The sequence below is a fragment of the Ovis canadensis genome, chromosome 9 (assembly GCF_042477335.2).
Source record: "Ovis canadensis isolate MfBH-ARS-UI-01 breed Bighorn chromosome 9, ARS-UI_OviCan_v2, whole genome shotgun sequence".
Taxonomy (NCBI): Eukaryota; Metazoa; Chordata; class Mammalia; order Artiodactyla; family Bovidae; genus Ovis; species Ovis canadensis.
In genome coordinates, this window is record NC_091253.1 from 75,243,073 (window position 1) to 75,263,547 (window position 20,475).

General features: G+C 32.2%; 1 protein-coding gene across 2 annotated transcripts in view; it reads left to right on the forward strand.

Annotated features, from left to right (window-relative positions):
• The window catches only part of CSMD3 (CUB and Sushi multiple domains 3), a 1,383,361-nt gene that overhangs the window by 1,295,522 nt on the left and 67,364 nt on the right, over positions 1-20,475 (forward strand). For both annotated transcript variants that reach the window (XM_069601113.1, XM_069601114.1), the window contains 6 exons: positions 517-705; positions 5,917-6,102; positions 7,776-7,970; positions 10,513-10,686; positions 16,916-17,089; positions 19,301-19,474. In XM_069601113.1, coding sequence (XP_069457214.1) covers positions 517-705; positions 5,917-6,102; positions 7,776-7,970; positions 10,513-10,686; positions 16,916-17,089; positions 19,301-19,474 — 1,092 coding nt within the window. The remainder of the gene's footprint in view (positions 1-516; positions 706-5,916; positions 6,103-7,775; positions 7,971-10,512; positions 10,687-16,915; positions 17,090-19,300; positions 19,475-20,475) is intronic.

A 20,475-nucleotide genomic window follows, 5' to 3' on the forward strand; every position in this document is an offset into this window, starting at 1 on the left:
CTTTAATAAACTGGGAGAGAGGATTATGAAATGTGGAAGGGTCTATTTTAGACATCCACCAAAATGAAATGCATGCCCTAACATGACATAGGTGTCTGGAGATAATTTCAAAGTGACATGTAGATACATGCTTTAAAATATTGCTACCCAAACTGTGGCATATAGGCCTTTCAAATGACAGGAAATAATACCATTCCAAAATTCAATGAACTATTTGTATGGCTTTTGAACCTTCAGGGTGTTACAAAAGTATAATGTATTTCAACTTAGGAGACATCTTCAGTGACAATAAGAATTAGAAAAAAGTCCAGAAATAGTTATGTCTCCTAAAGGTTATGTCAATAGATTGTCAGGTGGATGGAAGATAATATGATGTCCATATGAAGTAAAATTCACCTAGATGGCAATTGAATTGACCAGTTTTTATGAACTAGTATTATTATATTTTTATAACTGAATTGTAAAGAGTTTCTTATTCATTAGTTATACAGTGGTTTTTATTTTCTTTTAAAAAAGCTTTCTACTGTAGTACACCAGAATCCCCACCTCATGGATACATTATCAGTCAAACAGGAGGACAGCTAAACAGTGTGGTCCGTTGGGCCTGTGATCGGGGATTCCGACTTGTCGGGAAAAGCAGTGCTGTGTGCAGAAAGTCTTCCTATGGGTATCACGCATGGGATGCACCGGTCCCTGCTTGTCAAGGTGAAGTATATTAGCCAAAAATGGCACATTGATAAAAGATTAACCTCGTTTAGCGTTTTCATTTAGATTGCTGAAACTTCTAAAATTATAAATATTCAGAAGCATATTATAGATACCTCTAAGGAAAATAAGGCTTGAAAACACAGGCTGATAGATTTGAGGAGCATGTGACACATTGTTTCATAATGTTTCATTTGTTGTTATGTGATTTATGTCTTTACTCTCTCCACTTATATGCATACTGTACTCATACATCTACCATCCCGTCACTTAGCTGTCAGAAATGAATGACCTGAAGCTGGATTTTGTGTTACTGTAGAATCTGCAGAGAGAAAAGAGAGGGTAAGATGGCCAAGGTCACTGAAAACATTCACTCTCAAGTGTGCAAAAATGTGTTCCCAGTGCAACAAATGTAAAAGAAAATGTAGCCAATGACCACATTATTTTTTTTCACTGTTTAGCTAACTTGACAGAAATGACTTTCATTTTGTTAAAAATCAAGGCATACTCTGATTGTGCAATGCAAAAGAATGACAAATCAACAAATGGAATATTTTAGAGCTTTGGACTAGGTCCAAAAATGTTTTTAAAAGTAGTTGAGTCTCTTACTAGGTATAGTCAAAAAGACAAGTTTAACAGTTCCACAGGAAGATGTAATGTCATTGGACTTTGACAGTCTTAAAACATATCATATTATTTTGCAATATCAAATTTAAATTTATATTTGATTTATTTTACCCAGCATATGAAAGCATATATAGCAACTGTGAAGCCTCACATTAAAAATACAAAGCACTTTTAATAAAAAATGGGTGTTACCTCTAATTTACCTATTGAAGGCAATTTATATAAAGAAATAAAATATAAAACAAATCAATTAAAATTTAAAATTTGATAACAACAAGCTGAAATGAACAAAGATTTGATATTACCAGATAACTGAAATGGTTTCTTTTACTTGTTAAATTGTGATCTCTAATTCATGAAAATATAGCTTTCATCAGTTCAGTTCAGTTCAGTCGCTCAGTCGTGTCTGAATCTTTGCGACCCCATGAATCACACCATGTCAGGCCTCCCTGTCCATCACCAACTCCCAGAGTTCACTCAAACTCACATCCTTCCAGTCGGTGATGCCATCCAGCCATCTCATCCTCTGTCATCCCCTTCTCCTCCTGCCCCCAATCCCTCCCAGCATCAGAGTCTTTTCCAATGAGTCAACTCTTTGCATGAGGTGCCCAGAGTACTGGAGTTTCAGCTTCAGCATCATTCCTTCCAAAGAACACCCAGGGCTGATCTCCTTTAGAATGGACTGGTTGGATCTCCTTGCAGTCCAAGGGACTCTCAGGAGTCTTCTCCACAGTTCAAAAGCATCAATTCTTTGGCACTCAACTTTCTTCACAGTCCAACTCTCACATCCATACATGACCACTGGAAAAACCATAGCCTTGACTAGACGGACCTTTGTTGGCAAAGTAATGTCTCTGCTTTTCAATATGCCATCTAGGTTGGTCATAACTTTTCTTCCAAGGATCAAGCGTCTTTTAATTTCTTGGCTGCAATCACCATCTGCAGTGATTTTGGAGCCCCAAAAAATAAAGTCTGACACTGTTTCCATTGTTTCCTCATCTATTTCCCATGAAGTCATGGGACCAGATGCCATGATCTTTGTTTTCTGAATGTTGAGCTTTAAGCCTACTTTTTCACTCTCCTCTTTCACTTTTATCAAGAGGTTTTTGAGTTCCTCTTCACTTTCTACCATAAGGGTGGTGTTATCTGCATATCTGAGGTTATTGAGATTTCTCCCGGCAATCTTGATGCCAGCTTGTGCTTCTTCCAGCCCAGTGTTTCTCATGCTGTACTCTGCATGTAAGTTAAATAAGCAGGGTGACTATATACGGCCTTGACGTACTCCTTTTCCTATTTGGAACCAGTCTGTTGTTCCATGTCCAGTTTTCATAGATATATAGAAAAAAGTGAGAACTAAAAAACTGTTTCTTTATTTTATTGATGCAGAAACATTAATTACTTATTAGATAGTGGTTACCGACACTGAAGGCACTGACTTCTTGTAGAATAGATACATTTAATAAACTGTCAAAACTTCTGCTTTTCTTTGACCAATGAATAGCAAATGTATTTATACATTTCTAGTATTTCATATGGATTTAAAGTAAACATTTAAATGCTCTGAACTTTGAACAATTAAATATGTTATCAATAATTATTCATGTATATAATTAATCTTTAAGAAAACTTTAGTGAAAACAGTTAACTATTGGTTAAAATAAAAAATTACACTGAACTTTCTGAAATTTTGACATTGTTTTGTAATGTTAGCACTATAATTTCATTGATTTTTTTTGGTGTATAATATGACATTTATATAGAGAGCCTTTTTTATTGTTCTTGACTTTAAATTTTTCTATAATTACAAAAGATAAATCAAAATGTAGCTGGAAAAAAGACATTTTACATAGTAAAGTAATAAAATATTTATATTAGTAACTCAAAGAATCGTTTCCAAAATCGACCCTTGATTTTCATTGCAACAAGTTTAAAAGATTATTTTATAAAAAATTTTTATTGTATGTGACCTATCTGTGTTTGGATATAACTAATTAAAATGAAATGGCTAAATATCATTGGAAAGAGCTATATACACTATACAGTTTTGTTGTTGCTGTTGTTCCAAATTTGTTTTGCATTCTTCAGTCACTTTTATTCTTGTCTCTTCAGTCTCCTTATACATCCTTGCACGTTTTACTTGAGCTATGGGTAGACAATATGAACACAGTTGAAGATAGAAAAAGTATTCTGTTGTCTCTCTTCAGGTTTGGTTAGGTGTTTTATTTGTCTGTGTATCAACTGATCATTCATTGACCCCTTGAATTAAATCGTTATCATCCCTCTACACAATTGAATGTTGTACAGTGCCGTTTACGGCACAGCGGGTGAGAAAGACTTGAAATGGGGTGAGCGCCTAATAAAACAACAGACAGATAATTTGGCATGCAGAGAGTCAGGGGGCCCTCCAGCTCTCCATGGCAGGAAGACAAAATGACTCCTTTCAGCCCGCACTTTTATTGGTAGAAGTCATATGAAATCATTAGAAAATAGCTATTCTGGGAAGTTTGATCAGCACACCATAAAGAGGGAGTAAAGTTAAGGCTCTGCTGTTAATCAGGAACATCTTGTTTTGTGTTCATGGGGACGGCCGCAGGGGCAAGCAGTGAAGCAGAGGAGAAAGATGTCCTGCCCCAGGTGTGTCCGGTGGACATGCTTGCGAGGACAATCAGGAGGGCACAGTTTGCCACACCCTCGAGTCATATGGCAGGTTCTGGTCTCTGCTCCGCCAGGCTGCAACAGTACAGGGTTATGTAGAAACAGTCACTTTATATTCCCTGTTTTCACTTTTAATTTGTGATTTTTTGAGAGCTCTGGAGAGAAGCCTCTGACAATCACTCAGTGATGAAGATTCTTCTGAACTATGTTTTTCTTTTTTTAGCTAAGAACTTAAATTGTAATGTATTTACAGGCACATTTGTTTTATCATTTTAGTATGTTGTCTTTTTTTCAGTTCTGAAATATAGTCATTTTATACTAACCATGTGTATAAAATCTATACTATTTAAATTTCATTTTTACTTTGCTGTAAGTTTAACCTACACCATCCCAACAATTTGCAGTAAAGTCTTCAATAGGGATTCAGTGTGGATGGTTTGTTAAAAATTGAAATTCCCAGAAGTCCTAAGTGGAAATACTAACATTGCTTTAATAGACATCAGGGAATGATTTATGTTTGCACCACTATTTTAGAGGTCTATAATTAGATAGCTGGGATAATAACATAATTATATGAGATTGCTTAATTTATTAAATCAAAATTACTTTTCTGTTTATAATTTGTAAGTTATTAAATGACAAAAGATCAAACTATTCAACAGTAGGGGGGTCTGCCATTTAATTTTGAGAATTTTTTATAGGTTTAGCTAAGATTACTTTTTTTTTTTAAACTTTGTAGTCAATTTGCATGGATTAATCAAAATTAAATACCTAAGTGAAGGGCTTTAGATTGAAATGAGAGACGGGTAAATAGAATACAACTTTTATAAATATTCCAATGAAACTCACATTTTTCTGTTCTTTTCATATGGGAAAAATATAGTTACAAGCCCAAAATGTCTTATGTAAAATCAATAAAATGAGGTATTTCAGAAATTAGAAATTTTATGACCAGCTGTCATAAATAACTCCAGCTGGTTGAAGTCTGTACCCATAATCAAATATATTAATCTTTCTGCAGATAGATGTATGAATATTTATACTGAATATTATATATAAAAGATACAGAGAATCTCATTTAGGATTTGTCTGCCAAATATATTCTTTGAAAATTTATTTTTTTTCTTTTTGGAGATGCAGATTGTGCACAGACTGGAAGCAACTGACTTTAGGGGACTTCTGTATAGATATTTTAACTTATGTGAAAATATTTTATATATAATAAACTATTTAAATATAAATCTATACTGTAAATAGCACCTTATGGTAAAACTTTTATGTAAATTAGATTTATAAATATTTATAAATAAAAATCAAGATGTCAAAGACATATCAGCAAAATGCAGAAATATCCAAGCTACATTGAAAACAGTAAGTCCTGGCCCTGCATTTATTAGACATATCCATACACATCATATTCCATGAATGGTACCATTCATGGAGTTTGACTGGACCTAAGATAAGGTAATATACAGCTTCCAGGTAAAAACCCCTGTTTTCCTCCTGCCCCAAATCCTCATGTGTGTTGGTTATCACCACCTGTAAACACTTTAGTCAAATTGAATAGAGCTAATTTGCTAGGTTCAGACATGAGTTAGCACTAATACACTCTATATTTACCTACCTTGCCTTCTCATATAATCTATAAACATGCTGATAATCATGCACACACTGACAAAAATCTCAGTAAGAAACTAAGAAAAAAGCATTAATAATGTATGGATTCACCAATTTAAAAGCACTTTCAACACAAGTTTGAAATAAATGATTCAGAAAACGTTATAGCTCAGACAAGCTTTTTGGGGAGATATTCTGAAATTGTTTCAGAGGAATTAATAAAAATCCAAATAGTTTTATATGCTTTAAAATTAATAAGACAGCTGATTATTTTTCTGCTTCTTTTGTCTTCTATGTATGTATTTAATTTAGCAATTTCCTGTGGGATTCCTAAAGCTCCAACAAATGGAGGAATACTCACAACAGACTACTTGGTAGGAACTCGAGTTACCTATTTTTGTAATGATGGATATAGATTGTCATCTAAGGAACTTACCACAGCCATATGTCAATCAGATGGAACTTGGAGCAATCATAACAAGACCCCTCGTTGTGTTGGTATGTATGTTAAGAAAATTTCATCACTTGTGTTTCTACTGGTATCTTATATGATTTAAAACTTTAACTTTATGTATCAGACTCTAGAGCTCTTCCCTGAAGTGATGTCTAAGAAATAAAATAAATTAAGCTGTCTTGTGCTATAAAGAACTAGAATATAATGTAAGGACTTTTTACTCATTTTCAGAAGCTCTAGAATATATATGTCAAGAGAATAAAATGACTTTATTAAATTTACTTTGTAGAATGGCATCCACTAGTCAGCATGTTTTCAATACATAGGTCTTTTGAAAAAATTTTTTAAGTTTGCATGAATGAAATTATATTTAATATATTCAGTTCTGGCTTTTATAAACATAAATGATGCTGCTGAGATGATCCAAACTTTTAAATAATTGTCAAACTTCTTCATAGAGCTTACATTTTGAATATTTTTCATTGCTGTCATTAATACTGTTAAATAGGTAAAATAATATTATATAATGGTTATTGAAAATAATTCACATAAAATATTTGATAGCAAAAGGACTGGAAATGTGTTTAAATAAGGTCTTTAATTTTTCTATATAAAACACTTATTTATTCTCCTTTAGTACTGACATTTCAACTTAGCTGTGATTTCATTTAAAATGGGATTGTTAAATTATTTGAAATCTTAACGTAAGTGTCTAGTAATGCATTTACTTACGCTGAGCAAGTTTTGAATTAGCTGTTTATATTGACACTGGGAACTGAGTTCTGTTCATTCAGCAAAAGAGTGAATACTGAATACTCATAAACACTCACACAGGCAAAGTTTATTTTAAAGGATAGAAATATAAAGTTCTTAGCATAGACACTGAGAGGGGGTAAAGAGCCCCCAAAAGGCATGAATAACAGCAGTTTATATCTTTATTAGAATTAATCTGTTCACTTTTGGTTGGCTCAGAGCCAGATATCTGTAATTTCTGAACAATCAGCTTAAATGTTACCATGTCCAATTTGTCATTTTTGTGGATTTTTGGGTCCCCCATTTTCTCAGTGTCTCCAGATACTATGATGCATCCATTGACCCTTTCTGAGGACCTCAGACAATTATTTAAGGACCAAATATATGTTTAAGAGTTAATGGTCCACCTGGAGTTTTTCTTCTTGATGAACTGGATGTAAATTAATATTGGTCTTGTCCTGAGTCTGCATGTTTTATGACCCTCCAGTCTAGTGAGGCTTGCCTCTGAATGCCTGGAAACTGGAGCAAATATGGCTTTAGGCTAGTGAAGCAAAACATTCATATGGGAGAATTAAAATTGAAATTAGAAAAGAACAGAGCCTCTGACCCTACACTGACTGCCTAACAATTTCCACCTCAATATCACAAGTCTTGCATAAAAAGATCATTCTCATAAAACAGATTTTCTCAAAATATATAGTCAGTAATAGAGATTCTAGGTAAATGGAACAATATGTGCAAGTACTTTCAACTGTGAAATAGCGTGATATATTCAAGGAACTTCCAATAATACCATAGAGCTGAGGGAAAGATTAGCATGAAGAAAAAAATTACTGAAGACTTTGTATGGCTCAGTAGTGAAGGAAGTAAGGAAGTGATGAACTAAGAATGGAATAGATATGAGACATAATTAAGTAAAACAGACATGACTGACTTAGTAGTATTTATCTCGTTTTTTGTATAGTTGTTACATGTCCAAGTATCAATTCCTTTACTTTGGAACATGGAAGATGGAGAATTGTGAATGGTTCCCATTACGAATACAAAACCAAAGTAGTTTTCAGCTGTGATCCTGGTTATCATGGATTAGGTCCTGCTTCTATTGAATGTCTTCCTAATGGTACCTGGAGTTGGAGAAATGAAAGACCATATTGCCAAAGTAAGTATACATTCCATTAAAATTATTTCATAAGCAGTCCTTGGTGAATGAATTACTTGATCACTTCTCTACACACTCTAGAACAATAATGAGATAATATTAATTAAAAATAATTTGTTCTCAAGTCATCTTAAAAACTTTGTAACTGGTTTTGTATTTGTAAATGCTTATTAAAAACAGAGTCCTTGGATTCAGATATTCTTTGCTTAGATTTTAGGTCTATCATTTATTAAAACAACTATGCAGATCTTAGCCCTTTACATGTATTATTTCAGTTATACCTTAGTTCCCATTCTATGTCAGTTGATATTATTAGATTTATTTTACTAAAGAAGGAATTGTGCCCAAGAATTTAATCATGTTATGTCAAGTCATAGAGCCTATAAATGATGGAGAACTGGGCTTCAACCCAAGGATTCTAATGAAAACCTCTGCCTTTTAGTGTTATTTAATGTTTATTCTGTTTCTTAGACTAGAAAATTATAGTAATGCCTTGTTGTTATTGTTCATTTGTTATGTCCAGTTCTTTGTGACCTCATGGACTGTAGCCTTCCAGGCTGTCCATGGATTTCTTGCTATGGATTTCCCAGGCAAGAATACTAGAGTGGCTTGTTATTTCCTTCTCCATAAGTTCTTCCCAGATCAGAGATTGAAAACATGTCTCCTGCATTGGCAGGCAGATTCTTTACCACGAAGCCACCAGGGAAGCCCACAGTAATACCTATCTCATACTTACTATTTACAATTTAATGGTGTTACATGTTGAAAATACCAGCTAGAACCTGATTCACAGCAGAAATTCAGTAAACATTTATTGAATGAAATTGAACATTTGAGTCATTCTGTTTTCTTGCTTTCTTATAATAATACTATACATGGCCAGTGTGTAAAGTAGATAAGCTAGCTGAACATAGAAAAATCAGTGGAAATATCTTGAACTCTATTTACTACATTTATTGGGTATTTACTTAGTGCCAGGAAATATACTAAGCTGAAAATTCATCCTTTTATTTCATGTACATCACAATTTTAAGGCATTTATGATATAAACACATAATTTAGAAATAAGCTAATAAAAACATCTGACATCTAAATGGATTATGGTGACTAAAATATTTAACATAACAGATAACTCTAACAGATAACTGTCTATATGTAGCAAGTATACAAGTACCTAATAATAATTTACTTATGAATATTTGATTTATTTTCTTAATCTCCATACAAGTAAAGAATCGGGGTTGTCATTTTTATAATCATTGATGAATTAAATCTCAAAATGCACATATAAGTTATATATTCTAAAACTATAGCATATGTATTTGTAAATTTTGCCTTATTCTCTTAGGTTTTCACCCAAGATCTTTCCCTTTCTCTGGTCTCATTGTTCTTCCATTTCAAATTCATTAAAGGACACATGGGATAAGGATATTTCAAAGAGCTAGGAAAAAATGTATAACAGCAGCATTCATTAAATCAAACATTGAACAAATATTTGTCTGGTTTCTTTGTGTTCTGTCCTTTATTATATAGAAAAATTTAAGTTCTACATAAGATCAGGTTCCTGCCCAGAAGTAAGAGTGGAGCAAAAATCAGAACCTAAGAATTACAGTTCATAGAGAAAATGGAAAGAACAGAATTTTTTTCTGGTACTTCATTTATTCATCTTTTACATTAAAATATTTAAATATCAGTGTTATTAACCCTATATTATAGCTTCTGCAAAGAATTGTTTGGGGGATTAGTTCAAAACAATCAATATATCTTAAATTTTACATGCAATTTTTCAAAGTTTGCAAATTTTCTATTTGTCTAATAGTCTCCTAAAGCCTAGAGATGAAAGCCAGACCTGGAGCCAGATAAAGGCTGGTGGTTAATTATTAAATTCTGGATTTAAACTGCTAGCTGTAAATTTTTATTTAGCTGTTTATGGGCTCTGAAATCTTATTAAAGTTACTGATAAATCAGAGAAAGACTTTAGACTAATAAATTATCCTCCCTTTAATATTGCTGTTTTTTGTTTTGGTTTTTTTTCACCACAACCTGTTGAGTGACCAGGTTGGCTAAGCAAAAAACACAGACAAAATCACATGTCATCACATGTCACTATTACTTCCCTGGTGGCTCAGCTGATAAAGAATCCACTGGCAATGTGAGAGACCTGGATTCAATCCTTGGGTTGCGAAGATCCCCTGGAGAAGGGAATGGCTACCCACTCCAGTATTGTGGCCTGGAGAATTCCATGGACAGAGGATTCTGGCAGACTACAGTCCATGGGGTCCCAAAGAGTCAGACAAGACGGAGCGACTTTATTACATTACATGGGAACTCAAAGGAAAAAAACTTTAAATTATGTCATTTATTTTCTCTATACTTTCATGATCTTTCAAACATGTTTTGCAAATATCAAGTTTAATTGTCATATTTAATTGTCAATTTTAATGGTCAAATCATAGGAATTCAGAATGTTGAAAACATGATTTTGTTATAAGTTCATGTTGACTGTATCTTTAGGATTTTTTATTATGTTATTGTTTTCAAGTTATTTCCTGTGGAGAACTCCCAACCCCTCCCAATGGAAATAAGATTGGAACTCAGACTTCATATGGCTCAACAGCCATCTTTACCTGTGATTCAGGATTCATGCTTGTGGGCTCTGCTGTTCGGGAATGCCTTTCTTCAGGTCTTTGGAGTGGATCAGACACCAGATGCCTAGGTACAGATTTTTAAGTCATTTTAAGCAAACATTTTATTCTCCCTCTCAAAAGGCAGCCCTTTTTCATAAGAGGTAGTAACTTATATTCACTCAGTAAGGATGATAAAAACTGGAAAATGTTTAACTTTTAAAATGTCTCATGGTAAAAAAGCTATTAAACAGATATATCTTAATCTACTAGTATTCCAAATGAGAATCTTAAGTCATTAAGAAAGGCAGAAATTTTTCCCAGCATGGTGAGAATAAAAGGTGAAAACTAATTGCTGAAAATTATATGTCTGCATACTCCACTGAATTAAGCACTGTAGCTGTTAATTCATTCTAAACCATCAATTCTCCTTTCACCTGTTTGCTTAAGGTAATGACTAAAGAAGAAAAACAATTTCCACATTTAACTTTCTCCCTTTTTACTTCCTAACAATTCAACATATGTAATATTACTTTTTATTAAAACTTGAAAATATATATTTTATTTATTATATATATTATTATTATAAATAAAGCTTTTCATTATTTTAAAATATATGTAAACTAACTTTAAAATACTCTGTTTGCTAACTCTTTGTCCTGATGAACTGCTATTGTATGCTATATGTTATTTATTGGATTTTGTATATAGAATGTGGTTTTATTCACCTACTTAGAACCCTGATTCTGTTTTCTGGAATGATAAGGTGTAAGAGGAATGTTTATAAACAAACACTGACTCTCAGTCTATAAAGACAACATTCTTGCATAGGATATAGTGTTGACATCTAATATAAATTCAAAAGTGTGTCAGTAGGAGGAATGTACTATTGCCAAATAAGCAGATCCTAGAAACATATTTTGAATTAATTTGAATAATGCACATAGCCCAGTCATTCTTCTCATGGTTGAAAACAACTTATCCTTATAGCCCCAGATACTTTTGGCTTAGAATGGTCCTAGAATGTGCTTATGATTGTTTAAATATAGTGTATTTATTCTCAAACTCCCAGCATTTTATTATAAATTTTTCAGTTGAGAGACTTGATGAACAGCCACATGCCTACTATCTAGAATGTACAGTTAAACACTTGTATTTGCATATCATGTATCTATTCATCCTTTCATGCCTGTATTAACCCATAATTCATTTTATTTTTGACACATTTTGAAACTGCCAAATGCAGTACACTTCATTTGTAAACATTTCTATATACGTATAAGCTAGCTAGAGTTCAATATTTGCTTATGGTTCTTTTTTTTATGTTGGAAAGTGTACAGTGCCATAAATACACTTGGTGCATTTTGACAGCTGTGTACTCCTATATAACTAAAACTACTCAGTAGTTACAGAACATTACCGTTAGCTCAGAAAGCTTCCTTGTGACCCTTCATAGTCAATTTGCAGCTCTCCTCCCCTACACCCTGAGATAATAGCTGTTCTGTTTTTTTCGCCATATGGTAGTTCTTCCTGTTCTAGAAATTCATGTGAATGGAATCCTAAGTTTTGTACTCTTTTTGTGTAAGGTTTGTTTTATTCTGTTTCAGTTATGTTTTTGTGTGTATCAGTAATTTTTTTTTTAATCTCTAAGTAGAATCTCCTTGTCTTGACCATTCCCCTACTGGTGATCATATGGACTCAATCCAGTTTGGGGTGATTATGAATAAAGTTGCTATGGATATTTGCATAAAAGTCTTTTTGTGGACACGTCTATTCATTTGTGGTGTATACTCTGGATTGAAATGTCTAGAAGAGTTCTAGTTGTCTCACATTTTCTCTAGCATATGGTATAGCTAGTTTTTAAATTTTATTCATTTTTTGGTAGTCATAAAGTTATCTTGCAAAATTTAACTTGTACTATCTTGATGATGACTGATCAAGTACAGTTTCCTGGGCTTATTGGCCATTCATAAATTTTCCTTTGTGAAATTCTGAAGTATCTTATAAATTGCCTTTTATTATGAGTTATAGGAGTTCTTTACATACTGATTTTTTAAAAATAATTTCTCCCCACCTTTTACTTGCCTATTCACTCCTAATGGTGTCTTAATGAGCAGAAGTTTTCAATTTTTATAAAATCTATTTTCTCTCTCTTTTTTTTCTTTCTTGTTATTCCTTTCTGTCTCTAGTTTAGGAAACCTTTGTTCAATCATAAGTCACAAAGATTTCATTTCATGTATTTTTCCAGAATTTTTGCATTTTTGGTATTACTTTATATCTACAACTTATTTTTAATTTGTTGTTGTATATATCATGAAGTAAGGCTGAGGGTTTTTCTTTGCTTGTTTGTTTTCCAGAAAGGTATCTGCCACTTCAAATTTGTTCTTATATTTCAAGATCACTTTGGATACTCCATGTCCTTTGTGTGTTCATATATGTTTTAGAATTAGCTTATTTTTTTATTTTTAAAATGCCTGTTAAGATTATGATCACAATTACATTCAATGTATAAATCATTGGGGAGAATCGGCATCTAACAATATTAAGTCCTCTACTTCCTGAACATGGTAAAGTTAGTATATTTATTCACTTATTAAGATCTTCTTTTTTTTTTTGCAATAGGAAATTTTTATCATAGAGATCATGTATACCTATTGTTAAATTTATTCAGCAGTATTTTTTGTGTGTTTACACTGTTATATGAAATTGTTAATTACTAATTGCATTTCTAATTGTTTTCTATTATAAAAATTATTTAAATTATTTATCCTAGTATCCTGCAGCTTTTGTTCACCTATTAGTTATTAAAACAGCATTGTCTATGTGTATGTCATGAGCATAAAATATAAGAGTTTTACTTTTTTTGTCTTTTCCTTTATGTTTTTCCTTTATTCCTTTATATTAGTATAGCCCACCAAACAATGTTAAATAGAGCTAGTGAGAGTGGTCATACTTTTCTTGGCCCCTGTATCAGGAGGAAAGGATTTAATATTTCATCAATTGATATAATATGAACTTTTTTTCTTAGATGTATTTATAAGGTTCAGAAAATGTCTGTACATTCCTAAGTATGGTAGATGACAGTGGTCAATATTTCATCTTAAACCAACAAGTCATTTCTAGATAAAACCCAGATAATCATGATGTATTATATATTTTTTTCTAAGTTGTTTTTTTTTAAGTCCTGCATCTGTATTCATAAGGGACATTTTTTCTGTGTCTTTTATAGGTTTAATATTGGGGTTATGATTACTTCATTAAACAAATTAGGAAGTGATTCTTTTTCTTCTGTTTTCTAAGAGTTTGTATAAGACTGGTATTTGTTTGTTTCCTTGCTTTTTTTGCTTAAATATTTGATTGAAATTACCAGTGAAAAAATATAAATCCAAGTGTATTTTTTTTTCCTCAGAGGGAGTTATTATTTAAGAATTACTTTAATAGATACTTTAATAGATAAAGGACTATTTATATTTTCTTGTGTTAGCTTTTGGATGATACAACTTCAAAAAATTTGTCCTCTTGTTCTGAATTGTTAAATATGTTGTAATAAAACAGTTCTTAATATTCCCTGATCCTTTTAACATCTGTAAGCTTTATAGTAATGTTACTTCATTTTTTCCTGACATTGGTAATTTTAGTATCTTTTTTGTTTGTTGGTAGGATTAGCTAGGAGCTTAACAAAGCTAGGAGTTTAACAATTTTGCCAACTGTTTTTTTAAGTTTCTAACCTTTGACTACCTTGATTGTCTTTCAGTGAGATATTTCACCTGGCCTGGTCTCCATTTTCCTTCTTCTTCTTCTTCTTCTTTTTTTTTTTTTTTAAATAGAGGGATAACTGACATACAGTATTATATTAGTTTATCTTACAACATATGAATTCAACATTTGTATACATTGCAAAATAGTTACTAGAGTAAGTCTAGTTACTGTCACTTTACAAAGTTAACACAAAATTATTGAATATATTCCCCAAGCTGTACATTGTATCCTCATGACTTACTTATTTTATTCACCTTCCTCTTACTCTCCTCTCCTCTGTCAACCTCTAATCTTTTCTCTGTTTTTATTCTGTTTGCTTTTTTGTTTTGTTTTTTGGATTCCAAATATAAGTGAAGTCGTTGTGGTATTTATCTTTCTCTACTGACTTATTTCACTTAGTGTAATACCCTCAAGGTCCCTCCGTGTTATTCTGAATGGCAAGATTCTGTACTTTTTATAGCTGAGTAGTATACCATTATGCATGTGTGAGATGAGTGTGTGTATTTTATAGTTTTTTATCAATTCATCTATTGAGGGACACTTAGTGGTTTTCATATTTTGGCTACTGTAAACAATGCTGCAATGAACATGAAAGTGCATAAATCTTTTTGAGTTAGTGTTTATTTTTTCCCTTTGGATAGATACCCAGTAGTGGGATTGCTGGATCACATGGAAGCTCTATTTTTAATTTTTTGAGTAATCTCCATATTGTTTTCCATAGTGGCTGGACCAGTTTACATTCTCACCAAAAATGCACAGGGGTTTCTTTTCTCTACCTCCTCACCAACACTTGCTATTTCTAGTTGTCTTTCTGATAATGACGATCCTGACAGGTGTAAGGTGATACCTCTTTATGGTTTTGATTTGCATTTCCCTGATGTTTAGTGATATCCAGCTTCTTCCATGTGCCTGTGGGCAAATTATATGTCTTCTTTGGAAAAATGTTTGCTGAGGTCCTCTGCCTATTTTATTTTATTTTTTAATTCAACTGCTTGTTTTTTTTTTTTTGTTGTTGTTGTTGTTGTTTTTACTGTTGTTACTGAGCTATGTGATCTCTTTATATATTTTGGAAAGTAGCTCTTTTTCATTTATATCATTTTCATATATCTTCTCTAATTCCGCCAATTGCCTTATCATTTTGATGACAGTTTTCATTCACTGTGTACAAGCTTTTTTATTTATTTTTCTTGTTGTCTTTGTCAAAGAAGACAGATCTAAAAAAATATATATTGTTTAGAATGATGTCAGACAATATGCTGCTTATGTTTTCTTCTAGGAGTTCACGGTTTTGAATCCTTCTTTATATATAATTTTATTTGTTTTTGGCCATGTAGGGTCTTCATTGCTGGACAGCCTTTCCTCTGGTTGCACTGAGCAAGAACTAGTTGTGATGCTAGGGCTTCTCACTGTGTGGTGGCTTCTCTTGTTGGGTAGGGGCCCTAGAGTACATGAGCTTCAGTACTTGCCACATGTGGGCTCAGTAATTGTGGCTCCCAGGTTCTAGAGCACAGGCTTATTAGCTGTGGCACACAGGCTTACTTGTTCCATGGCATTTAATTTTGTATACTGAAACTATACTAAATTTATTACTACTAATAGTTTTTGGTAGCATCTTTAGAATTTTCTATATACAGTATCTGAAAATAGTGATAGTTTTATTTTGTCCCTTCCAGTTTGGATGTGTTTTATTTCTTTTCCTTGTGTGATTACTGTTGTTATTCCAAACCCAAGTCTCCTGCATTGCAGGCAGATGCTTGACCATCTGAGCTATTAGGGAAGCCCAACATAGTGCTTGGATCCCTGGAATAAATCACACTTGATCTTGGTGTATGATTTGTTTAAAGTATTGTTGAATTCAGTTTGCCAAGAGGATTTTTTTACATCTATATTTATTAGGGATATTGATCTTTAGATTTCCTTTTTGTGGTGTCCTTGACTGGTTTTGGTGTCAGGATAATTCTGGCCTCATAAAATAAGCTGCAAAGATTTCTCTGCCATATAATTTTTTGGAAGAGTTTCAGAAGAATAACTTTTAAAAATTCACCAGTGAGGTCATCTGGTCCTGGATTTTTGTCTGTTGAAAGGTTTTTGACTACTGTCACTATCTGTGAACGGTGATTGTTTGATTCAGATTTTCTATTTCTTAATGAATCAGTCTTGAAAGACTGTGAATTTCTAAAGATTTATACATTTCTTCTAGTTTTTCCAATTTGTTGATAATAATTGCTCCTAGTAGTCTCATAATTCTTTGTATTTTTGTGCTAATAGTTGTAATCTCTCATCTTTTATTTCTGAGTTTATTTGAGCCTTTTCTCTTGTTTTTAAAGAAAGAATTTTTAGTTCAGGTAATTTTCTCTGTTATTTATCTATTTCCTTGATTTCTATAAATGTCTTTAATATATTCTTCTATGTATTTATTTTGGCTTTTCTTTTTTTATTTTCCTTTTCCTAAAATGAAATATTGCTTGTGTCATAAAATAGGATATTGCTGTATTATATATAAATACATAAATCATAAAACTAGATCAAAATATTAAAAAATATTATTTTGACCCATTTCAGCGGGTCACTGTGGAATTCCGGAGCTTATTGTGAATGGTCAAGTCATTGGAGAAAATTATGGTTACAGAGACACAGTTGTTTATCAATGTAATCCTGGTTTTCGCTTGATTGGTTCTTCAGTAAGAATATGTCAACAAGATCACAATTGGTCTGGTCAACTTCCAGCCTGTGTGCGTAAGTAAGCATAGCAAAAGTAGTCAAAGACCTCTGTTCAGTTCTCATGTAATTACCAATATTTTTTTCTTAGGTAAGGTAAATGATTATATAGACAGATACACACACAGGTATGCATGTGTATTTAAAGAACTAAGTTCTCACAATGCATTTTTTTATACTGACATGCTAGTCTTTAAAGTAGGGTGTGTTCAGAAGTATAAAAAACCATTCACTATGAAAGTGGAAGATATATTAGAATGTGTGTCATTACTCTTTTGGATTTGGAACAATTTTGTTATTGTTTTAATAAAAGATCTCACTAGTTCAGCAAATATTCATCTAATCTCTTAAGTTAATTTAGATGTGAATATACACATGAAGGATAAAATGAATTTTAAAATATTCTAGTACTTTTTCTTTCTCTCACTGAATACCCAGGACTCAGAATTACACAATATTTCACATCACAATTTATCCTATTTTGGATTGAAAAGTAAATTATCCATGTATTTTTGTTTTTTCTCCTGATAATTTCCACCAGTGATCACTGATATTTGTATTAAAACCGGTGTTAGGAAATGAGGATAAACACTGTAAACATGTTGTAGTTTTAACATATAGGATTAAATGACAAAGATTTTGGAGGCTTCAGAGAAATAATTCATGGGGCTTTCAGTATGAGTTCACATATTTATAAATTCTATCACTGTCAACCTCATATCCAATCAACAGTATTTTATTGGAGTTCTAGTTTAATGGAAAATACATTAGTGTGTTAAGATTTAATAGACAATAGAGCATACAGTTATCAAAATTGCTTATCTGTGTTGTGTGTGCATGTAATAACAGACCACCTAATGATTTAAAGACAGAAATATTATGCTGGATCTATACCAGTTTTTTTTTCCCTTTCATTATATAAAGAAAGTGAAGTCAGTCAGTCATGTCTGACTCTTTGCAACCCCGTGGACTGTAGACTGCCAGGCTCCTCCATCCATGGTATTTTCCAGGCAAGAATACTGAAGTGGGTTGTCATTTCCTTCACCCAACCCAGGAATCAAACCTGGGTCTCCTGAACTGCAGGCAGACTCTTTACTGGCTGAGCCACTGGGGAATCTCCTCATTATATAAAAGGCATAGCCAACTAACACTACTACTTTTCTTGCTGAATAATTGGGACTATAAATGAAAACTGGCCCCTGAGGTAAAACAAGCACAAGTTTCTCTATTAATAATTTTAAACAGGAATAAGATTCAGTTACATTTTCAAATGAATGGTTGATATTAACATTACAGCAGAAAATTAATTGCTGTTGGGTCATTTCGAAGTATTAAAAGTGACGTCGTCTTTCACTGTGCCCAATTATGAAGCAGTATTACTGGAGTTGCTATGATTAATTAGTGAGATAATGTAATAAAACAGTTCATAAAAATATGATGTGTTTGGGAAAACCAATCACTAAATAAATTCTAAAAAACAGCTTGAAAATGATTTAAATAGTTCATCTAATTGAAATAGTTCATCTAATTTCTACATCTGTGTCAGTATTTCCAAACAAAACTGCTAGGTTATCAAATATCAATAGTGAAGAAAACATACCAGTAAGGTTGTTTGGTTTAGGGAATGTTAATATTGGTATCTCAATATATTAAGAATTCTAATACAGCATAAGACATCATTTTTATTGCAGTCATATTAAGCTATTCTTCAAGCACACTTTTGTTTATCCATTAATCATAAAAAATGATTGCATAAATAATATAAGAAATGATTTCAAAATTAAATACAAAAAATTGCCTTCATTTATCTTCAATTCTTAAGCCCCACTAGAAAAGGAAAGTTGATTCAGTTTCATTCCTTTTTGCCGTTAACTAGTTATGTGAACTTCAATCATTCCCAAATGTCTTTGAATTTCAGTATTCTTCCCTAAAAAGAAATAAAATGAAAAGTTACCATGGAACTTTTAATATCTATGCACCACTTGCATACCATTACTAGAATTACAAACAATTGTCTACTCTCTAACATAATATTGCAATGATTCTACTCTATTGGACCAGTTTGGCTTTCTAAATTGTTCCTTTGCATTAATAAAATTAAGTATTTTTTCCTACAAAAGTGACCTTCTTTCCACATTCTTTGAAGTAATTACATGTACTTTTCATTTAATAATTGATAACCAATTATTCTATTCTGTGTCTCTCCCAACCCAACCTTATTGCTATTAGCTGTGAGCTGTGGTCACCCTGGTAGTCCAATTTATGGAAGAACAAGTGGGAATGGATTCAATTTTAATGATGTGGTAACATTCTCCTGCAATATTGGGTATCTCATGCAGGGGCCAACAAAGGCCCAGTGCCAGGCCAACAGACAGTGGAGCCATCCTCCACCAGTGTGCAAAGGTAAAAATCTAACCGTATTACAGCTGAGAGCATTGTAATAATATGTCTGTATAAACACAAATGGTGATATTTGAAACAATTTGGGCAAAACAGTAGAAAATTAATAAAATAAATATTTAATATTAATGTCATCTCATTACTAATGCTTTCCTTTATCTTATTTGTTAACTTTTTTAGAAGTTATAAAACTGATAAATGTTATTTCAGTTGCTTAACTAACTGTGTTATCTGGTACCTGTTCTATAGCTGTATATAAAGTCATTTAGCTCATTTTTACTTGCAGTTGGCTTCAAAATTAATAGAACTAATCTTCTCAGCTTATTTTTTCACATTTTTAAACATTGTGGAGTATAGTTAATTTACAATGTTATATTATAAATTTTTGTTGGAGTATGGTTGATTTACAGTGTTATGTTAGTTTCAGGTGTTTTATTTATATATATATATATGTATGTAAATATGTATGTATGTATATATCTTTTTAAGATTCTTTCCCCATATAGGTAATTACACAGTATTGAGTAGAGTTCCCTGTACTATACAGTAGGTCCTTATTAGTTATCTAGTTTATATATAGTGATGTGTATATATCAGTCCTAATCTCCCAATTTATCTCCTCTCTTCCTCCTGGTAACCATAAGTCCATTTTCTACATCTGTGACTCTATTTCTATTTTCTAAATCTTTCTCTGTCTGATTTACTTTACTCAGTATGACAATCTTCATATTTTTGGAAAAACAATGTTTGAGGTTTATGTTATGGTAATACCTGTGTTTGTTAGGAGTTTGTTTATTGTTCTCTCTATGGAAACATAGAGAATCATTTGTATTTTTTCTGTTTGCAAAGAAGTATGATATATTTCATAGTCTGATAAAATACAACTCAATTATCATTTTCCTCCATTTTCTATGACCATAGGTTGAAAGGTATATTTCTTTTTTTAATGTATCATTCTTTATAAATCTGTGTGCAGTATATTTACAGAGTTGCTGTTGTTTAAA